At 40.9% G+C, this 15,735-nt stretch overlaps 1 protein-coding gene across 1 annotated transcript in view; it reads left to right on the plus strand.

Moving 5' to 3' along the window:
- NEIL3 (nei like DNA glycosylase 3) overlaps nucleotides 1-15,043 on the plus strand; it is a 52,427-nt gene extending 37,384 nt beyond the window's left edge. The window contains exons 7-10 of the mRNA XM_021694248.1: nucleotides 4,931-5,088; nucleotides 6,550-6,970; nucleotides 12,704-12,878; nucleotides 14,861-15,043. Of these exons, the coding sequence (XP_021549923.1) occupies nucleotides 4,931-5,088; nucleotides 6,550-6,970; nucleotides 12,704-12,878; nucleotides 14,861-15,043 (937 nt within the window). The remainder of the gene's footprint in view (nucleotides 1-4,930; nucleotides 5,089-6,549; nucleotides 6,971-12,703; nucleotides 12,879-14,860) is intronic.
- Nucleotides 15,044-15,735: the final 692 nt, after the last annotated feature.

Here is a 15,735-nt window from a genome sequence, read left to right on the forward strand (position 1 = left end):
AGCTGGTAGAGATTTTTGAGGAGGATGGAGCAATTACAGAGCACTTGGGAGACACGAATTGAAGAAAATCTGTAATGGGTTAACCTTGATAGGATAGGCTTGTTCTGGCAAGAGGGTTTGATGACACAGTTGTCATGTTTAAAAACACAATTTAAAAGGGAGTCTTTTGAGGACAACGAAAGAAACCCAGCTCAAATGATCTTAAACAGAAAGGGGAATCTTGGGGTCGTGTGGCCAAAATGAATATTGGTGGAATTCACAGGATTAATAACAAAGCTATCAAAACTTGAGTCTCGGGGGCGCCTGGGTGGCTCAGTTGGTTAAGCGACTGCCTTCGGCTCAGGTCATGATCCCGGAGTCCCGGGATCGAGTCCCGCATCGGGCTCCCTGCTCGGAAGGGAGTCTGCTTCTCCCTCTCCCACTCCCCGTTTGTGTTCCCTCTCTCGCTGTGTCTTTCTCTGTCAAATAAATAAATAAAATCTTTAAAAAAAAAAAAAAAACTTGAGTCTCGGGACCTGGAACCCTTGAAGGCCACCTTGCCTGGGCTCTCCACAGCTAGAACAACGAGAAAGAATAAAGGCAGGTGTGAGCTGTGTCGTGCTCAAGCCTCACGATCGTAAATTCCTTCTAGTTTCAGCAGAAGAAACACATTCTGGAGGGGCTTCCACAAAGTATTGGTGCTCCGTGAGTGAGGGATCAGATTAGACTAGATTGCACTAAAATAGCAATTGGGCAACAGCTTAGTCGTTCTTTTTATTCCAACCCTTAAATGCTACTTTATTTTGTGTACCTTTTGTTTTATTAACATTTACGATGCTGTCCTTAAAAAATAATCTGGTTTGGTAGACAAAGGGAAATCATTTGCTTGCCATGCCAGCGACTGGTCTCCACTGAGAATTGCCAAGACTCCTTAGAGACATGGTCATCCTCCGCCTGTTTTTCATGCCTCTGGCTTCTGAGAACAGAGCTCCTCCCCATGACCCATCTTGGGATAATCTGAGCTGAGAGTCGAATCTGGTAGTATTTGCACTCCCTGAGAGTATGCAGAGAGGGAAACTAGGAAGGTCCAGGAGAGAGCCTTGAGGTTACCTGGACTTTGCTGACCAAAAGAAGAAAACGCGCCCAAGGAAGAGCAGTGGGAAGTTTTGACAGAGTGACATCCAGGGAGTTCGAGCAGGCGGGGCTTGAGGGATGGCCACGGCCTTTGACGACTCAGAAACGCTGATCTTCCAGAAAGCAGCCTCCATGGGCACGCAGGGCAACATCCATTCCTTTCACCTGTATTTGTGGCCTGTTCATGGAACTCTATATTCCAGTGGGAGGAGATCTTAAAAACAAAGCTCCGTGTCCCTGGATGTATAAGGTATCCGGCAGCGAAACACAGAACTCTGCCGACACATCCCCCTCAGTGAGGGGACACGTAGTGACGGGGAAGTTCATTTTCAATAGTTTGGGTGGATAAAGTCTCTGAGGAGACTTTTTTTTTTCTTTTAAAGATTTTATTTATTTATTTGCGAGAGAGAGAATGAGAGACAGAGAGCATGAGAGGGAGGAGGGTCAGAGGGAGAAGCAGACTCCCTGCCGAGCAGGGAGCCCGATGAGGGACTCGATCCCGGGACTCCAGGATCATGACCTGAGCCGAAGGCAGTCGCTTAACCAACTGAGCCACCCAGGCGCCCTCTGAGGAGACTTTTGAGAGTCTGATGCCTCCTGGGTGTGGAGGAGTAACTGCAGAAGCGTGAAGTCTCTGACTGGTTTTATGGGGAGAAAAGAGGCAGGCTTGGCTGGGAGCCGAGCAGAATGAATGTGGGCCGAGGGGCAAGGAGTTTTGGGTTTATTCTGAGTCTGATGAGGTGCCTTCGGAGGTTTTGAACAGGAGAGAAGTAACTGATTTATATATTGAAAGATGGCTCTGGGTGGCGTGGGGTGTATTGACTTTGAGTTAGCTGGGAAGCCGCGGGAACGTTGTGGGGGGGGGGTGACATACACGGACTTGTGTTTTATGAGGACCGTGAGCCGCCGTGCGGACAAGGGATGGTAAGTGTGACCAGAGTGAAGAGCTGGAGCCTGGGTGCCCTCAAGAGTAGCGCCCGTGATAAACGATGGCAATTTGTGGAGGGAGTGGGCGCAAGAAATGGCTGAATTAAGGATCATTTTAGAAGTTGAGGTAGGGTTAAGGGCTGAAACTTACACAATTTAGGGGGCCTTCTTTATGAAAAAAAAATGTATGAGTATGAATGCTAAGTTTGGTCCTACTATGAGTATTCAGAATGAGAAACAACAAATTATAATTTACAAACACCACAAACATGAGATAAATAAGACACTCTCATCAGCTGCAAGCTACAACTGTGTAATCACTTTCTTCCACGTTTTGGCCTCGTACTTCTTGCCTTTGCTGGGGGCTGAATGTGTCAAATGGCCTTGCAGCCTGGGTCAGAACGGCCCTTGAGCAAAGAATGGGGCAGACCTTTGCAGGTCCTTCTGAAAGTAGAGACAGTCCTGCTCCCGATGCCACCGGGGCACCTTGTCCCTGGCACTGAGCAGATGCAAGATGGTGCTGGCGGTGCATGGGCCTTGCCTGGCCAGAACCCCAGGACTGACGCCCCCGACGGTGCTCTTAACCCCGTCTCGTGGCTGGGGTTACTGCCTGCATTCTCCCCACTCCCCATTCTGGTCCGTGAGAACACACCGAGCTATGGAAGCTTCAGAGTAAATTTGGCTCTGGAGCAGAGCCGACAGGATTTGCTGGTGGACTGGATGTGGGACGTGAGGGTAAGAAGGGTTAAGGACCACTCCCGGGTTTTTGGCCTGATCCGTGGAGGGCACAGTGAAGCCCTTTACTGAGATGAGACAAACTAGCAGAGTTGCAAGGTGGGGGTGGGGGGGGGGGGGGTGATCTTGAATTTTATTTCCACTAGTTTCCTTGGTGGCCCTGACAAATGACCACAAGCTTGGTAGCTTAAGGCAGCAGAAAGTTATTCTTGAAGTTCTGGATGCCAGAAGCTCAACATCAGCTCTCTGGGGCCAGAGGTGTGGGCAGGGCTGTGCTCCCTCCAGAGGCTCTAGAGCAGAATCCGTTGCCTTTTCTAGCCTCTCGTGGTGGTCGGGGCTCCTTCCTTTGTGGTTTGCCTCACTCCAGTCTCTGCTGCTGTGGTCACATCGCCTTCTCTTGCAGGGGTATCAAATCTCTCTCTGCCTCTTTCTTACAAGGACACTGGGGTTTGGATTAAGGGGCCACCCAGATGACCCAGGATAATCTCCCCACATCAAGGTTTTTAATTATATCTGCAAAGGTCCTCTTTCTTTATAAAGTAACGTTTACAGGTTCCTGGTATTATGACCCATTATCTTTGGGAGATGGTTACTCAGTCCATGACAGATGTATATTAACTCTGAGATTCCTGTTGCACATCCAAATGGGGATTGGAAAGAATTTCTTAGTAGGTGATTAAGAAGTGGGACAGTAAGGGGAAGAAATGCTTCCAAAGCTTCTGCATGTAACAATGAACGTAGGTTTCTGATTAGTGAAATCCGTAGGTTAGAAGATAAGAATGGTGAAAATTGTAGTATAGAAAATCCGAAGATTATTTAAATTGTGTTTATTTAATTATGAATAAATGCATTTAGCTCCCTTTCAGAGTAAGTTGGTAGGACGGCAGGAGTTAGGTCAAGTATACAAATTCTATGGGAGGTCTGGGGCTCCATAGGAATAAGAAATACTGAGGAGCATTAAAAGTCAGTGAAGATAAAAGAGCCATAATGAGATGCATCTCACTTTCAGACTTTCTTATGCTATTTGTTATTTCACCAGACAAGCCTGAATTTAAAAACTGGTGTAATTATATGTCAGGAGCAAAATGTTACAGGAGACAGGGTACCTCTGAAGTCAAAGAACTCATGCTCTGAAAAGGGAGGTCCCATAGCCTTTACCAAAAAGCTTTTCTCAGCATGAATGTTTGGAATCCTGAAGGAATCTGCGATGCTCTCATGTTGCTTACCCACATAACGTGCTCTGCAGAACTAGGTATTTAAGAGTAGGACTTTATCAGAGCTTTTAATGGCATTTTGTGTAACAATAAATAGTCAATTAAGAATTCCAGGTGGGAGGGTTCCCTGGTGGTTCAGTTGGTTAAGCGTCTGCCTTCGGCTCAGGTCATGATGTCAGGGTCCTGTGATCAAGTCCTGCATGGGGCTCCCTGCTCAGCAGAGAGTCTGCTTCTCCCTCTCCCTCTGTTGCTCCCCCTGCTTGTGCTCTCTCCCTGCCAAATAAATAAAATCTTTAAAAAAAAAAGAAAAGAATTCCAGGTGGGAAATCACGATTTACATTTGTGTCCAGAAGTCAGGGTTGGTTTTATTGTTTTCTTACTGATCTATTCATTAGATACCTAACAGGAAACAGTTTTACCTGAGGGGAAGTAATATGAGGCCAGGTATCTTTTTCTTCATTATAGATCAGCTGATCGATATAGTGCTTAGTGGACAGTGTTGAGAAATTCTAGAGAGACATGCACATGAAGTAACTAAAATTTTTCTCATTTTACTTTACATGTTCTAATTTCTGCCTAATTCTTTTCTCCCCCCATGTCACCCCCCACCCCGCAAATTTGGTTCAGTAAAGATAGTTTGGCTTTGGGAAGAGTACCACGTACTTAAAACCTTATTTGAGAAATGCTTCCTAGCAGTTATTGTCAACTATTTTTAGTGAATTAAAAAAACAAAAACAACTCTTGTTCTAAATAAAAAGGTTTATTTGTTATTTCTGTCTTTAATAGCAATCAACAGGGCCCAAGAAGAAACATCTTATTCCGAGAGAGTTAGGGCCTGTACCCACTTGGGTATTAATGGTTATAAGAATTTCTAAAATACCTAGAAAGTACAGGAACAACAGTAACAGTGTTAATGAGTAACCTTAAAAATCCTTTTGTAGCAAGTTGCCCACAAGAAACACTACAGTCAGGTGGCCATCTAGCAGCGGGGAGCACTTGGCTGGCAAATGTGAAGAGCAATGGACGTGTGTGGTCTGTACGCTGATAAATAGGCCATCTTCGAAGACCTGTGACGCTTGCCTGACTTCAAGGCCTACCGGTAAGCCTGAATTCTGCTCTTGAGTTCCTAACACTTCAAAGAGGGCTAATGATACAAAGGTATATATCTTGTTCCATCTTGATATTTCATAACTAAGTAAAATGCTCTCTTTCTGAAAGGTTTAAAGGAATTGCCAGACTTTGCATGTAAACCACACTAATATTCTGTTGAATACTTTTTTTTTTCCCCCCAACAGGGAGGGAAAACATGCTTGTGCTAAAAGAGTATGTGCCTTTGTATCTCAAAAAACGGAGATGATCACATCTGTTCTCTACTATTTCTAATGAATTATTCAATAAAGCTTTGTTTTATGCAGATTTCAGCAACTTTTGGGTTTGTTATTCAGTCCAAGTGCTTCATAAACCGAAAGGGAGGATTTCTGCAAGAATATCGTTGCAGGTGGAATAGAAAAATGCTGAATTTTTTCCCTTCTTTATCCTTCCTACCCCTTGTTATTAAAATCTTTACCCAGACAATTGTACTGATTTCATTGAAATCCTTCAAAATAAGTCTTTACAGCTCACAATTTCATGTGTTCAGAGAAAGTTAAACCTCAGAGAGAGCCCGTGATTAAGAACCCGCTCATTGATGCAGCTCCTATTGTGTTCTCAAAGCGTTCTTTCTTCCTTCAATTAGAGATGAGAAAGTTCATCCTTGACTTGTGGACCCCACATTGTGCTGGCTGTCAAGCTGCGTTTTGTTCTCTGGGCCAGAAAGGCGGGCCTGGCCCCGCGCACAGCTTTGCTGGAAGGGACAGCGCCTCCTGTTTCTGGATATTTGAGCAGAAAGCCCTCAGAAAACCACAGTACTTAGGTCTCCTCGTTCATTTCAACCGAAATGCCTCTTAGCCTCTCATTAACTATTTTCTTGTTATTTCTCTGAGTACAAAAGACTACAATTTAGAACATATTACAGCACCGATTCCAAAATCCTGGGATGCGTTGCTGAAACATTTTTAATTAACGTTAAGTCTTTGTAATTCATCTTTGCTTAATTTTACTAAGCCTTTCCCTTTACTGTGTCATTCACAGAAACATTCCTGATAATCTAGAGACAGGTCTCTAGCTGCTGATCTGAAACCTCATGGCATACCAACCTCTTAATTACAGCTGCTTTAATATGTTGCCGCATAGTAACAGAATTGATACCTGAATGACCTTTAAATGGTTAGACATAGTAAGAAGCAAATACAAATCTTTGTTAAACCCTCCTCGGAGCCTCTATGAGTAGTTGAACTTTTGATACTTTATTTTCCTAGCGAGAACGTGGCTAATCCTGAATTGTCCAAAGTAACTTTGTGTTATTCGTTCTATGTATTCACTATCATAGGGGACTAAGTTTTAGTCATATAAATAGATGTTTCAAATAGTCAATATATTACAAATATATATGTTTATATATATTTCAAATAGTCCATATACTATAGGAATACTGCAGAATATCCTCTCTCTCTCCTCCCAGATTCAGTAATCAAGAATGAAGAACATTCTATTGACTTTAACAGCTTAGTGAAGTATCCGTGTAATAGCTTTGCAAAACCAAGTACAGAAGTGAAGATCAACAGGAAAACGGCATTTGGCACTACAACGCTTGTCTTGACCGATTTCAGCAATAAATCCAGTGCTTTGGAAAGAAAAAGAAGCCAAAACCAGATACTACATGGAGAATTTCAAAACCCTCCTCTGGCTGACGTTTGTTTTAGTGATCCACTGCACCCTTGCGAGGAGAGAGCACACCAGATAACTCAACCATCTAACAAAGTAAACGTATCGCCTACGGTCTGCTCTCGGTCTAAATTATTTAGCCCAGCATATAAAAAATTGAAAACAACCCACACTTCATCACCAGACCTCAAAAGTGGTGACCCTGGATTTTCTCACAGGTGTGATACTTCTAACCTTGATCTTGAAGGTAGTTGCATTAAGTTTTAAGAAGGCAGGGAAGTCATCCATTTGGAAGGTAAATCAAACCTGGAAAGATGATTATGGTAATTTACTTCCCTTGCTTTCTCTAGCTTATAATGTTAGAGAAGGGAACAGAATGAAAACAGAACCTTCTACATCTCTTTGTAAAAAGTTATTGTATTCTGACTGTAACTGTCTACAGTTCAATACAGAATAGTTGGAAAATATTAGAAAGTATAAAGAAAAATGTTTAAATCCCCCATAATCCCACCTGATATCAGTCACCACTGTTAGCATTTTTTTATATTTCCTTCTAAAGAAAGATAGTTCTTCTAAAAGGGAGACTTACTCATGACAGTTTAGTTAAGTGTCTTCTAAAGAGAGGGAATTGGAGATACTTTTAGTGACATTTCTGCTAAAGAAAGTGACTTTATCTCAATAGCCGTGTGGGATGGTGTTGTTTATTTCAGCCAATAAGGCCCAAAGAACATGTCTGCCACTTTTGTATCTGAACTTGAAAAGTTGTCATTTTGATTAGTAAATACTAGCAGACCAGATATGTTTTGAGACTATGAACTTCACATCTAGAAGCCACCACCCCCCCCACCGTCAATTGCTGTCACCAGAGATATAGCAATGTTAATAAACAGTGTCATCCCTTCTCAGGATTTTTGGCAGCGCCTAAAACTACCTGTTCCATACTACCTTGCTTAGACCCTTTATCTAGACTTCCTTACTCTCACAACCTGATATTAGGCTTCCCTCAGAGAGAGACATTTCTCCACAATTTTTTCCCCTGCTGTTCTGTTTTTTTTTTTTCTTCAGAAAGCAAGGGCTGTCCATCCTGCATTTTTACAATGAGGTGAAGGTGGAGAGTCTTCTTCCCAGGGGTCTCTTAGCACCTGTGGGAGACAGGCAGAAAAGAGGTGGTGTGCGTGGGACTTAAAGTGATCATTGGCGGGGGGTTGCATTATTAGCTTCTCCTCAGATGGGCTGTGTCTTTGCTGAGGGGAAGATTCCTCCCTCAGGCGGCAAGACAGGGGACCAGTTGGGGTACCGTCCCAGACTAGCCTCTGGGAACCCTTGGAGCTTATTTCATAATTCTGAGGCAGTGTTTGGTCAATAGATTCTTTTGTCTCGAGTCTTCTATCCCAACTCTAAATTTACCATCAAGTTAGTCTTGATGATTTATCCTTGGCTGATTTCTTAAAAAAAAAATCTTATTCATAATCATTTATAATAACCGCTTTAACTTTTGTCCGTAATACTCGGGAATGACAGACATGTGAATTAAGCTGTGGAGGCCAAGCATTTAACTGCCTGGATCAGGACACTCCCTTTACACTTTCATCCTAATTAATGTCTAATGAAGCCCAATCAAAGGTCATGAAGGAGCTAGGGTCTGGAGCGTCTGAGTTGGGAGGCTATTCTCTAAGAAAATCCCTGAAGTCTTTTCTGTGCTGTAGCTTTGGCAGAAAGAAGTAGATGCGAGCAATTTAAAGTGTTGTGGCCTTCCTTGCACCCAGATGAAATATCTTGGCATATTTTTATTTCCTCAGTGCTTTGTAGAAAATCTCAGACAATTTAACTAATGAATTAGGGATTTAAAAAAACATTAATGTGACTTTAAATTTAAATGATTTCTTCATAAGCCATTAGTAATAGGGTCACATGATTAATCACAGCACACAGCATTACTTAGAAACACTGCAGCCTGTGTATGTGTTGAATATAAGAACCCCAGGACTGAGACTCTAAAATCAATCAAAATCAACTAGCAGAATAAATGTCAAGTGATGAAATACATTCACCCAGCAGCCCTTCTGCACCCAGCTACTTTACAAGGAATAAATTGCAAATTACTGTCATTTATTTCATTTTTCTCCTTGTCTGGCAGCTACAGTGTTCATCTTGTGGACAAGATGCCGAGCAGAAGCTCACAACATAATACGATTAAAGCAGGTGGTCCACTCAGAGAATTTATAGCCAGTTTATTTCTTTTTCTTTAATAATTATATGGTAATTAATTCGCCTTTTGTTCTCTTAATTACTGATCTCATCACCACATGATACATGCTATGTTGATGAGGCATATTTCCAGATTGGTCTTTGGATATACTTGAATTTTATCCAGCTACTGGATTATAAATTAGAGGGTTGAACCGGTTTTTAAGCAGCTCAGAAGAATTGCTAGAAACAGTTTTAAGTCTTTGATCCAATTATTGTAAATGCAGAGCAAAACACTGGGGTGCGTATGCAAAGAACACATGTGTTTTCGGTTAAGGCTTTTCCCGAGCTCAGCCGAGGTTCACTCGCAGGAGGAAATAAAACTGGCAGAATCACGGACATTTTCTCCTGTCCCTGGTCAGGGTTGGCAGGCTCCACCTCTCACACCGGGGAAACACTGACCCCTTAGACGCACTTCCTGTCCCCTTTGCAGTTTGCAGCCCCCAAGGATTTTAGAACCACCTGGGACCATCTAGGATGAGTCACTGAACCTCTGTTTTATTTCTTGAAATACCACTGAGCTCCAAAATCTACATTCAACGGCACTGATTAGTTCAAAACATTATAGGCAGTGTTTTCATTGTAATGAATCACCCTATCTGTAAGATAAGTTAAACCATGATAAATCGATCGTTGAAAACTGTCCATTTTAGGGGCGCCTGGGTGGCTCAGTCGTTACGCGTCTGCCTTCGGCTCAGGTCATGGTCCCAGGGTCCTGGGATCAAGCCCCACATCGGGCTCCCTGCTCCGCGGGAAGCCTGCTTCTCCCTCTCCCGCTCCCCCTGCTTGTGTTCCCTCTCTCGCTGTGTCTCTCTGTCATATAAATAAATAAAATCTTAAAAAAAAAAAAAAAGAAAACTGTCCATTTTAAAATTACAGACTATGCATGGTCATCTCCTCGTTCTTGATAATAGTCTTTATCTGATCTCTGTTCAGTGCTATTTACTTATTAACAAGTATTTATTGAGAACCTATTAGGCATCAAGCATTGCTCACTTCTAATGACTTTTACTTTACCATTGGCAGGGCCAGATCCGGCTCACCGCCTGTTTTTATAAATAAAGTTTTATTGGCACACCTTCCATTCCCATAGGCTGACGTATTTTCTATGCCTGCTTTTTATGCTACAACAGCAGAGTTGAGTAGTTGCAACAGAGACTATTAAGACCCACAAGCCGAAAATATGTGCCATCTGAAAAGATTTGTCAACCCCTGATCTCTTATATTAATAGGCCATTTATAATCCACTGTTAATATTCAAAATGATGGTCCTAGTTATCAAAATAAGTTAAACTATTTTGTATGCTAAGTTTACCTTAAGAAAATGCTCTGCTACATTTTAGAAAGTTTTTAAATAATGATGGAAACAAAGAGGAACCAAGATGTCCTCAATTAATCAGAACATTTAATTATCCTGGATAATGTTTTCTATCATAAAATTAAAATTAGCTGTGCATATTTAGTGTTGATGTGATCACAGGTGGCATCCTTGGTTACATTAACTCAGTGCCTCACAAGTTAATGTGCATATGAATCACCTGGGAAACTTGTTAACATCCAGATTCTAATTCTGCGGGCGATCTGGAGCAGGGTGGATAATTCTGTGTTTCTAAGGCTGTCCCAGGTACTGCTGATGCTTCTGGTCAGCGGACCCCACTCTAAGTACTAGGGATAGGATAGCGTGTGGATATTTTTGTCTTTAACTTATACCAAGGAGGAAATGGAATGACAGACAGAAATGAGGAGCCCGAGGGGGACATGGGGGTCTTTTCTCCCCCCACCGTAATCCTACCTTCCACCTTGCCCCTCCCCAAGAAAGCTTTACTGGTAAGAGAATTTAAACCTCTCCTGGGTATTTGGAGCCCTGGAGATACCTAGGTTGAAGCAAATGGGTTAGAAAATGTTCAACTAATTGTTATCTAAGGCAGCCACCTTCAAAATAATGTAGAAAACTGTGTTTGCATGTGTGCATTTTTTTTTCTGTAAGAAAGCATCATTTCACTCCTTTCTATTAGCATTCTTTACCTTTTTTTCTTTCTCTCTTAACAGTTTTTTTTTTTTTTTTAAGCACATTTATGATCCCCTTGCTTTGGTTTTGACATTTCTTGATTTCTCTGCAACCATCTACATATTTAGCTTCTCTCGAAGTTTAAGTTTTAATATCCCCTCTCTTGGAAGGGGCATTGGTAAATAGAGGGAGTATGGAAAAAGAAAGGCCGGTTGTCTTCAGGTTTTGCTATTTCGGAATGGTATTACCTGATTCTAAAATACTGACTACCGTCCCCCACCCCGAAGAAGGTAGCCACAAAAGCGTTGCTGGCAAAATACTGAAATATAATGATTTCCTTAGCAATGCCTACTGCATGACCAGCTTCAGAAACGACCCTCAGAATATTTGAGTTAATTAATTAATTTCTTTTTAAAGCTTTTATTTATTTAAAGTTAATTTACTTAAAGTTGAGTTAATTTAAAACAGTGTATTTAAGTGTCTGTTTTATAGGTGACTTTAAACCAATTTCATCACAAATAAAAGACCTCGTATGTTAGTTCTATCTCAATAAAACTGGAAGGAAAAAATACCTCAAACTCTGAACATTTCAATTAGATATGATACCTTGAGGTATCATTATAGGAACAAGTATATGAAGGATGTAGCTTAGGAAGCAAGAAAAAGGGGACGTATTTATGATTTTTCAGTATTTTTAAAAAAATTATCTAAGAGTGATATTTTATTCCATCATAGAAATTATTTAATAATGATATTTTAACCAAAACAAATGAGAAAGGATGAATTTTTTATCATTAAAAAGTTTTAAAATAGGGATATTAAGGGGAAGGACTTCTGGTTTTAATTAATGTGAACTCTTTTTCTCTTCAACCGTTTTATTAAAAAGACTAGTTCTTATAAAGGCATTATTAAAAAATATGCAAAATATTAAAAAAAACCAAACCTTAAAATAATCATGAAGCTCCTTTCCAAGAGAAAATTCTGCTTTTCCAGCTACAGTAGAAGTCCGGCTTCTGACCTTAGTCCACTCTGTGTGGGAATAACCTGCAGATACTCTTGATCGTAATTGTCGGGGAGAATAAAGCTCCCCTAGTAGCTTTCAAAACACACATTTCTGCTCTGCCAGGCAGCCCGTGCCTTGCTGAAATATGACTGCAACTATTATAGCAGCCTTGATCAAAGAAAAGCATAGAAAATTGGCTTTAAAGTGGACAATAGAAAGGGTGATCTCTTTGGCCTTGTCAGAGCCATCGGCGAGAGTTTGCTACCGATGAGAACATAATTAGAGAAGACTCATTCTAGTTACTTCGGGGGGTGGGGAGCAGCGGACTTGAGAATATTTTAGGGGAAATAAAAGGGGCCACACTGTAATCCTGAGGAAGGGAAGAACTGGATATCACAAATGAAAAGTAGGTAAAGTGGTTGTGCTGGGTGCACATTTCAGCTGTTTTTATTCTTTAGAAATTTTAATTGTGTGCTTTGGGTGATAGGTAGCTTTGGAAGTGAATTTGGATTACCTGGGGAACCCAAGAGTTAAAAAGATGTCACAGTGTGTGTAATGACCTACAGTTGGCCATGGTCCACTTTTTGGTACCGTGTCTGGGTACCAACAGAATTCTAACACGGTGGGGAGGTGGTGGGAATGATCCCTTTTAGCACTGTTACACTGCAGTAACTTTGTAACCTGTCATTTCAGTGAACTTGGAATTAATATGACAGACGGCACTGGTGCATTAAATGCTGACAGTCCTCGCTGCAGTAAACACAACCGCCTCTGCGTTCTCCAGGTTGTGCGGAAGGATGGCGAAAACAAGGGCAGGCAGTTTTATGTTTGTCCTCTACCTAGAGAAGCACAGTGTGGATTTTTCCAAGTACATGTAAGATTTTTAAAGCTCCCTCTCATGTAATTGAATACTTCTGTTATTAAAATGTAATGAATATCACCCAGTCACCCCATCTGGGGAGGGTATGTGCTCTGGTAAGCGCTGTGAATTGTGCAAGACTGTTGAATCTCAGATCTGTACCTCTGTAACAAATAATGCAATATATGTTAAGGAAAAAAAAAAAGAAGAAGAAGAAGAAGGTAGCGGGAGGGGAAGAATGAAGCGGGGGAAATCGGAGGGGTAGACGAACCATGAGAGACGATGGACTCTGAAAAACACACTGAGGGTTCTAGAGGGGAGGGGGGTGGGGGGATGGGTTAGCCTGGTGGTGGGTATTGAGGAGGGCACATTCTGCATGGAGCACTGGGTGTTATGCACAAACAATGAATCATGGAACACTACATCTAAAACTAATGATGAAATGTATGGGGATAATATAAGAATAAAAAAATTAAAAAAAAAATGTAATGAATAGTGGGGCGCCTGGGTGGCTCAGTCGGTTAAACGTCTGACTCTTGATTTCGGCCCAGGTCATGATCTCAGGGTTGCGAGATCAAGCCCCATGTTGGAGCTTAAGATTCTCTTTCTCCCTCCGCCCCTCCTCTCTGCTTCTCCAAAAAAAAAAAAAAAAGTAATAGCAATTTTTTTTCCAATTTCATCTTTAAATTTTATTTCCTTTTTCACCTTTAAATTTTAAATTGCCATATTGACACTTAATTTGAAAGCCTGAATGTTGAAGAACTTAAAATTCAAAGAGCTTCATCAAAAAAAGAAAAAGTAATCAAATAATAGCTGTTAGATGATTCTAGTTATGTCACATGTGTAACCACAAGTGTAGATGTGTTGCCCTTGGTTTATAAAGATAGGAAGGTATTACCCAGGTGGCGAATAATCCAAGATGCAAACGTGCTCTTCCTAACTTCTGCTATGAAACCCTTGGTTTGTGCATTGGATAGAAGTACACAGGAAAAATAGTTTACATACCTTGGATTTAGAGTAAACGTAGTTAATCCGATTACACAAGCTTGCACGATAACAATGTAAATAGAGGGTGATTCCTCCCTCCTTGCCGATCTGTGAGTGTCCCTGGAAATGACGATGGGATAGGACACTTGAATCTGGGGTCCTTCTCCTTCCTCAGGCTCACCTTCTGTGTTTCTCAGGGTGTGAGCCTCTCACTATGCTGAGTGTGACTCTAATGTGTAAAGATCTGTGTTTTTCCAGTTGTTGTATCTGGTGAATAACTGAAAAAAAGAAAACACTGATCTGTTTCAGTGCCGGAACAAAAATTTTTTGGTTGGGCTCACTGAGAGAGAAAATCTCTGTCTTCAGGAATTTTCCAGGTCTTAACCCCTGCACAAGATGTAACTCCATCGTCCTGAACTGACACATTTCCTCCTCAAGGAGCTTTTGTGGATGTAATGGAAAAAATATTAGGTAGCAAATTAATAATATCACAGCTTGTTCTAAAGCTCCCTTGGGGCCAAAATTTTAAGAATAATACAAGGGAATCTGCCTAAATTCATCCATGTAATTCTGTATTGGATTCTTTCTTTTCCTAAGAGATGAAGGAACTTTAGTATCAAACTCATAACAAATCTTTGATCTTAATCGTTTTAAATGAAACAGACTGATAGAAACATTGGTGATTGCTTTCCAGCAAGATTCTGATCGTTGCCAAATATTTTCAACAAAGAGGAAGGAACTCCTATAAGTATGCCTTTAGACAAAGAGAAACTCAGAATCATGGCAGCTTTCTGCATAATTCAAACAGATTTGTAGAAGAGATGCTTCTTATAGTCCATAAGCTCTTTTAAGGGCAAGAACTCATGACTTGTGTCAGATTTACAATGTCAGATTAATAGTAGAAGGGAATGTGGGGCGCACTGATCATGTGCAGCCAGGCTCAGCCTGCACATATTTCTAACCTGCACTTAAACTTTACAATTCCTTCTGTTTTCACCCTGTAGTGGGCAGATTTGTCCTTCCCATTCTGCAGCCATGGCAAACGCTCCATCATGAGAACGGTGTTGAAGATTGGACCTAATAACGGAAAGAATTTTTTTGTGTGTCCTCTTGGGAAGGCAAAACAGTGCAATTTTTTCCAGTGGGCAGAAAATGGACCAGGAATAAAAATTATTCCAGGGTGCTAATGTTTGCTCCTTCTATAGAATATCTGGCATTTAATTTCTTCAAACCATATGTAATGTTTAGTCCCCTTTTGTTTAATTGTTTAATCTTTAATTGAAAGATTGTAGAATGTGGCACATTTTATAGTTCTTGCAATATTTGAGACCTGTTCATTTTTTTTTTTTCTTAATGTGTGCCATCTTTCCATTCTTTGGGTATTTCTTTTACCTTGACAAAGACTGGGTGTTTCATCAGATGTACCATTTATTCTATTTATCATGTATATATAATGCATTTAGTAATGACAATAAAGTATTTTTAGTGTGCTGTTGGTCTCTTGTAACTTCTTTGGGGAAGCAGTGATTTTTTTTTTTTTTTTAAGGGAAAGTTTACGTAGTCCACTGAAATAGCTGAGTCTTCTATCTGTAATGAGTAATGTTCTTGGGTATCGCCACTCTTCGCGGCATACGATTAAAGTACTTCTTTTTTCTTAAATGAAATTTAAGGAAATGAGATCTCCTTTATGGAAAAGAACATTTGCTTAGTTTTATTCTATTCAACAGACATCAAGTTCCCCGTTAGATGCCAGAGATAAGCCAAACACTTGGATAACTTCAAATGCATTTTCCTAGAAACCTTTGGGGATTCAGAATATAAAAGTAATATTTAGGAACAGAAGTTGTCTGTAGATCTTTAAAAAGAGAAGTTGATCTCA

The sequence above is a fragment of the Neomonachus schauinslandi genome, chromosome 2 (assembly GCF_002201575.2).
Source record: "Neomonachus schauinslandi chromosome 2, ASM220157v2, whole genome shotgun sequence".
Taxonomy (NCBI): Eukaryota; Metazoa; Chordata; class Mammalia; order Carnivora; family Phocidae; genus Neomonachus; species Neomonachus schauinslandi.